At 47.7% G+C, this 7,500-nt stretch overlaps 1 protein-coding gene across 6 annotated transcripts in view; it reads right to left on the reverse strand.

Moving 5' to 3' along the window:
• The window catches only part of LOC130161533 (sodium channel protein type 5 subunit alpha-like), a 139,517-nt gene that overhangs the window by 82,006 nt on the left and 50,011 nt on the right, over positions 1-7,500 (reverse strand). For all 6 annotated transcript variants that reach the window (XM_056364899.1, XM_056364896.1, XM_056364897.1 and 3 more), the window contains exons 13-15: positions 2,842-3,015; positions 1,227-1,388; positions 942-1,136 (exon numbers count right to left, since the gene is read on the reverse strand). In XM_056364899.1, coding sequence (XP_056220874.1) covers positions 942-1,136; positions 1,227-1,388; positions 2,842-3,015 — 531 coding nt within the window. The remainder of the gene's footprint in view (positions 1-941; positions 1,137-1,226; positions 1,389-2,841; positions 3,016-7,500) is intronic.

Consider the following 7,500-nt stretch of genomic DNA (forward strand, 5'->3'; position numbering starts at 1 on the left):
AACTTTTTGGTTTTCATTAACAAAACAAAAAAGAAATTGATCCGTTTTCAGTTTTTTGATCATTAGGAAACGAGCTGTTCGTTGGTCGTCAAGTACACGAGCCCTGATCCTGCAATAATTAAAATCACCTGATATTTCATTAAAGAATAAGAAAACAAATTCAAAATACGTGAAACTTCTCAACACTCAGAGCCACAGACTCGTTTCAACCAGGTCCAGAAAAGTTCTGAGGTTCAACACGTGACCTGCTCCAACACACCAGTACCACACACCAGTACCACACACCAGTACCACACACCAGTACCACAAACCAGTACCACACACCAGTACCACACACCAGTACCACACACCAGTACCACACACCAGTACCACACATCAGTACCACACACCAGTACCACACACCAGTACCACACATCAGTACCACACACCAGTACCACACATCAGTACCACACATCAGTACCACACATCAGTACCACACACCAGTACCACACACCAGTACCACACATCAGTACCACACATCAGTACCACACACCAGTACCACACACCAGTACCACACACCAGTACCACACACCAGTACCACACACCAGTACGACCAGCAGCTCTTTCAAACTGTTCTGGAAATTACTGCCACATGTAAAGGTCAGAGGTCACCAGTCATCAGTTATATAACTTCCAGCCTGAAGATCGACAAACACCACATCACGCCTCATGTTTGATTCACGTCTTTTTACACACTTCCTGTTTTATTTTGATATCCCTAACTCTCCTCTCGTTTCAGATTTACTTCCTGTCCTCGTGTGTTTCCCGCCGCTGTTTTCTAGCGTCGTTGTTTCTCGTGTGTGACCTCAGTTCAGACCACAGGTGACTCCTCCTCGCGCGGTTTCAGTGCTCGACACAGCCGCCATGACACCGGCGGAGTTTACCGAAGAAAGGTCACTCACCACCAGGTTTCCGATGACCATGACCAGCATGAAGACGAGAATGCAGAGCGGCTGACCCGCGACCTCCATGCAGTCCCACATGGTCTCGATCCACTCGCCGCACAGAACCCTGAACACGATGAGGAAGGAGTGGAAGAAGTCCTTCATGTGCCAGCGAGGAAGAGCGCAGTCCTTCGAGATCTTACACACACAGTCCTGAAGGTGGAGAGAGAGAGTGATGTAACCCATCTGTAGACTTACACACCTGTGATGTCATGATCAGAGGTCAGAGGTCAGACACGTTACCTGGTAGTTCTTTCCAAACAGCTGCATGCCCACCACGGCGAAGATGAAGACGATGATGGCGAGGACGAGCGTCAGGTTTCCCAGAGCGCCCATGGAGTTCCCGATGATCTTGATCAAGGTGTTGAGAGTCGGCCATGAGCGAGCGAGCTTGAAAACACGCAGCTGGGAGGAAAAAGAGAGAGAATTTCAAAATAAAAGTAATCCTAAGTGGTATTTCCTGTTTAGATTAAATGAAGCTGGAAGTAAAGGACAAATATGGAAAATCCCTGTTGGAGTCAACCTCAAATTAAGAGTTTGTTTGAGTCTGTATTGTAGCGAAACCTCCCAGCATGCAATGGGGCAACAGACTTATGGACATAATTCTCATTTTATGCGCATTTCCTGTGTTACTACTAATAGGAAAATAACAGGAGCTTCATGTCGTGTTTGTTTGTCTATAACATCTCTTAGTTTTCTTGACAAGAGGAGAACGAGGGAAGGACATCCGAGATAAAAGAAAGAAAATTAAAACGGAAGAAGAAGAAAAAACAAAAGGAACAAAGAAAAAAGAGAACAGAGGAAATAAAGACAAAGAAACCAAAGAGAAACAAAAGAAGAGGCAGAAAGAAAAAGAAAGAATCAAAGTGAACGTGTGTTTGTTTATTAGTGTTTGTGTGTTCGCCTGTAGCAGAACCTGACAATACCCAGAGTGACACTCAGAGAGACTGACGCAGACAGCCTTCAAGGATCCCTGTGTGTGTGTGTGTGTGTGTGTGTGTGTGTGTGTGTGTGTGTGTGTGTGTGTGTGTGTGTGTGTGTGTGTGTGTGTGTGTGTGTGTGTGTGTGTGTGTGTGTGTGTTGCGGGGTGATGTTGACAGCCACCGTCCTCGTCTTGTTTTTCTTGTTCGGCGGCACCGTGAGGTCGGCCGCAGCTGAACTTCTGTTTTGAGTGACATCGCTAATCATCGGCCAATCATCACATCCCCCCCGTGTGCTGTGACACGTCACGCCCAACGCTGCCACTTCATTGGCCCACCAGCTGTCAATCAACCAGCTCACACAGCTCATTGTTCTCTTTTTCTTTTGCTCTTCACTGCTTTTATTTGTTTTTGTTCTTTTTGATCAAACTGTCGCTGTTTATTTATTTTCTCTTGACGAGCCGGAGAGGAAAGTCAATTTCTACTTTATTTTTTATTGCCAGGATCATTTTTCAAAAGATTTTCTATTCACCTGCTGCTCAGGTTGGTTTTCACAGATATTAAAAAAAATGTTTTTGTCTGTTTTTTTCCGCAACAAAAATTTAAATTTTGAAAACAAAAAAGGTTTTTTTTTGTCTGTGAAAAGAAGCCGTGAGAGGAAAGTCATTTTCTTTTTTTCTTGGAAGAAAGAACTTCATATATCATTTGCCTCTCAGGGGTTGTTTTCACTCGCCTTTCAGGGCTTTGATACGAGCCACTTTCTCTATTATTATTATTTTTTGCTAATACACTTGTTTGGTCTCTTCAGAGTCAAACATGGTCTTTGTTTCTTTCTGCGATCACGTCATGTGCATGAAAACGAATAACTCTTCCGTCTGTAACTGAACTCCTTCGCTCGGTGTGTAGAAGAGTTTTCCCGCTGTGTTTTCAGGACTCACCAGTCTGAAGGAGCGCAGCACGCTCAGCCCCTCCACGTCGGACAGGCCCAGCTCCATGAGGCTGAGGCAGACGATGATGCTGTCGAAGATGTTCCAGCCCGTCTGGAAGTAGTAGTACGGATCCAGAGCGATGATCTTCAGAACCATCTCCGCTGTGAAGATCCCTGAGAACACCTGACACGGAACCAGAGACCAGGAGGAATTTAAACACATGCAAAATTAAGACATAAGACATAATTAACCTTTTAACAGCCGAATGCAGCAGTGAATTATATCTGGATTATTTTTACAAAAAGACTCAATGTGTCTGTAATTCAAATCAAACTGAAGATATTAAATCTGAGTAAAAGAACCAATTAAATGTTCTGAAGTAATAAAGGATTCACAAGAAATCTAAAGCAGTGACGAACACCAGGAGCTCTAAGGATATTGGAGAGAGCTGTGTCTCACACACACACACACACACACACACACACACACACACACACACAAAGCTAAAATGTGGACACATACAAGCAGGGACACAAAGACAGTCAGGTAAGGACACACACACAAACACACACAGAGCTAAATGAAGGGCAGAGTTAGCCAAAAGGTAGGACATTTCAGAATGGGTTAGGTTCACACACAAATGCAAACACACAAACACACACACACACACACACAGACATGTCACCTCCTATAACTGCAGCTGAAGTTCTTTAAAAGCCAACAGGAGCTCAGCTGCTGAGAACAAAGGGACGTTCCAGCACACTGACCTGACATGCTAATGTTAGCATGGAAGCTAACATCATACCATATTTTCTTCTTCTTCTGTGTTTTATTTGAAGTGTTGATCCATCAGAAGATATAAAAACCATCTCAGTGTAGTTTTACATCTCCTCTCTCAGGCTTCTCTCTGCAGCTCTAGTAACAACAGGTCGGTGAGCCAATCAGAAGAGAGGAGGCTCTGAGCCTCTCTTCTGATTGGCTGACTGTTTTCTGAGTGATCCAATAAAAATAAAGCAGATTTCAGGTAAAAACACTTGGAGAAACCAAATCCTGCAAGGTTTGGATGGTGGGTCCAGGTGGGCGGGGCTTGGTGACTGCTTTGTTGTGACATCACAAAGTTCCAGAAGTCCTGACGGCTGGTTTTAAGGCTCAGTTTCTGAATACAGGCTGTGTGCATTTCTCTGTGGACTGAGGCTTTGATACTTTCACAGTATTAATATAGAAGCTAGAGCTGATCTATAATCACACTACACATGGACACACACCTTCACACTGGAGGGAGCTTTTTTTAAATCCTCTACCATGATGCAACGGGACGATCAGGACCCACCTTGACACATGACTTTTGAAATGCAGGTGAACGTTAATGAATGAATGCTTATTGAAACCGGAGCGTTGGATGTGCTGCAGCTGCAGACGTGTGCATGAAGGCAGCAGATCTTTGTGAGAACAGCTCCTGTCATGATTTGGTGAATTAGAGAAACTCAGACTTATTCCACCATCAGCTGTTTCCTCTGTGGTCTGATCTCTTAAGCCTCTCTGCAGACCTCAGCTCGTCCAGCGCTCGCCTCGCTCTGCTTTACATCACGTGTGTGTTTGCTGCGTTTAAAGTATGTGTGTGTGTGTGTGTGTGTGTGTGGTGTGTGTGTGTGTGTGTGTGCAGCTCCTCTACCTGCTTGCTGTTCCAGACAGAGGGGATCCTCGATGTGACACCGGCTACGTGACACACGTGTGTTAGTGTGTTCCTGTGTGTGTGTTCCTGTGTGTGTGTGTATCTGTATGTGTGTGTGTGTGTGTGTGTGTGTGTGTGTGTGTGTGTGTGTGTGTGTGTGTGTGAATAAAAGTTTTATTTTTTGGGGGTTTAATAAACTGTGACCGACTATTTTTTGTCTGTGAGTGTGTGTGATGCACAAAATCAGAGGCTCTCTCTGGGGTTATCTCTCTCTTGCAAACACACACACACACACATGCACACACACACACACACACATACACACGCACACGCGCACACACACAGATGATCCTCTCATATGGGCTCATTAACTCTGTAGTGCGTTGATTAGCTACTCAACAATCACGCTGTTATTACTGACATCAGGAGAGCCTCTGTCTCATCCTCTCTCACTTACACACATTTTTATCAGTTTGTGTGTGTGTGTGTGTGTGTGTGTGTGTGTGTGTGTGTGTGTTGATGAAGGAGGCTCTCTCAGGACAAACAGCTGAAGAGGAAAATGTGAAATGAATCAGAGACTGAATTTTAAACAAAGAAGAAGAGGAAGTGATGGTGGCATCAGGTTGCTGGTTTGAATCCTGCCTGGATACAGTCACTATGTTTCAGCCTCCTGAGCACTGTAGTAGTGTGTGTGTGTGTGTGTGTGTGTGTGTGTGTGTGTGTGTGTGTGTGTGTGTGGTGTGTGTGTGTGTGTGTGTGTGTGTGTGTGTGTGTTGACGTCAGGCAGAGTGACGTTAATGAAGTTAAACACAGTTCAGCTGTCAGATGGCAGCCCGCTGAGGGAGCACATAACACACACACACACACACACACACACACACGCACACACACACACAGAAACGTTTTATCGACCGTGTGTTTGGAAATACTAATTTTTTAAACTGTTTATTTAAAAAACTTTAAAAAACAAATCCATTTTTTTTATTCATTAAACTGATAAAAGTGAAACAACTAAATAAAATCTATTGATCAAAGTTCATGTTCATGTATTTATATCAGATTCAGTTCTACGCTCAGAGTCTGTGTCTCAGCTCCAGATGCTTCTGGTGTTTCAGGGTGTTTCTGCAGCAGGAAGCAGCGCTGCAGGTGAAAGACGTCTGACACTCGCTGGATCTGAACCTGAACTCAGATCCGCTTCAGACTGAAGGTTCGTTTCCTGTTTGTGGGACTCAGTGATTGGTGGAGAGTTTCAGACACTGACTGAGGGATGAAAAACTACCCTGACCAGCAAGTGTCTGTGTGTGTGTGTGTGTGTGTGTGTGTGTGTGTGTGTGTGTGTGTGTGTGTGTGTGTCTGTGTGTGTGTGTGTGTGTGTACTGCTGGCTCACAAACAGGGGATGTCGACATCAGCACTCACTAATAACAGTAACATCAGCAGAGAGAGGATGACACAGCCTCTCTGTGTGTGTGTGTGTGTGTGTGTGTGTGTGTTTGAGAGACATGTGATTATTTTTTTCACAACCAGGCAGATGTAATGAGTGAGCACCACAACACACACACACACACACACACACACACACACACACACACACACACACACACACACACACACACACATCCTAAGTCCCTAAGTTTTAGTATTCCCCAGCACTGCCCGAGTGCCCCTGAGCAAGGGCAGGAGCGTGCTGGTCAAACGAGATCACAGTCACAGCAGAGGACTGTGTGTGTGTCACATGTGTCGTCCTCTCTGCGTCTCTCTCTACAAACAAGCTTCATATCAGCCGGGTCCTGGAGTCCCGCCTGCTCCAGACTGGAGTCAGGGACAGGACAGGTGGGGACAGACAGGCGGGGACGGTGGGGACGGTGGGGACGGGACAGGTGGGGACGGGACAGGTGGGGACGGGACAGGAGGGGACGGGACAGGCGGGGACGGTGGGGACGGGACAGGTGGGGACGGGACAGGTGGGGACGGGACAGGAGGGGACGGACAGGAGGGGACGGACAGGTGGGGACGGACAGGTGGGGACGGGACAGGTGGGGACGGGACAGGTGGGGACGGACAGGAGGGGACGGACAGGAGGGGACGGGACGGACGGGACAGGCGGGGACGGTGGGGACGGGACAGGTGGGGACGGGACAGGAGGGGACGGACAGGAGGGGACGGGACAGGTGGGGACGGACAGGTGGGGACGGGACAGGTGGGGACGGACAGGTGGGGACGGGACAGGTGGGGACGGACAGGTGGGGACGGGACAGGAGGGGACGGGACAGGTGGGGACGGACAGGAGGGGACGGGACAGGTGGGGACGGACAGGAGGGGACGGGACAGGTGGGGACGGACAGGTGGGGACGGACAGGTGGGGACGGGACAGGGACAGGTGGGGACGGACAGGTGGGGACGGGACAGGTGGGGACGGACAGGTGGGGACGGGACAGGCGGGGACGGGACAGGCGGGGACAGACAGGCGGGGACGGTGGGGACGGGAACTGACCCCCCCTGAATGCTGAAGGTTCGGTTCTGAAACCTGCTTCACAAAATGTTTGGGATGAGGTGGAGAAACGATCTGATCTCTGTTTAACGAGCTAAACGAGTCTTTTTGGAGATACGGTAAATTAACCTGCGTTAACCTGTAGTTAACGACCTCTGGTCACAGACGAAGACGTGAGGCTGGTGGTTGTAAATGATCTCGTCACCGGAGCTGGTGTGAGGACGAACACGACCCTGACGTTCAGCTCATCATGTGACAGATATCAACAACGTCAGTAACAGCCTGTTCTCAGAAAGCCTGCGCACTTAACGCACAGCGCGGCTCTGTGGGTAAAAGCCTCCACTAAATGTATGTATCCTGTAGATCTGCCATCAGGAAGGTTAGGTAAATGCTATGTAAACATCTGTGAGGATTAGAGGTTTTGTCCTATAAAGAACTGAGCGGCGAAGACGTTTATGTCGACATCAAACTGCAGCCGAGGAGACGCCAACATCTGAGGGACACAGT

The sequence above is a fragment of the Seriola aureovittata genome, chromosome 20 (assembly GCF_021018895.1).
Source record: "Seriola aureovittata isolate HTS-2021-v1 ecotype China chromosome 20, ASM2101889v1, whole genome shotgun sequence".
In the NCBI taxonomy this organism is placed as follows: Eukaryota; Metazoa; Chordata; class Actinopteri; order Carangiformes; family Carangidae; genus Seriola; species Seriola aureovittata.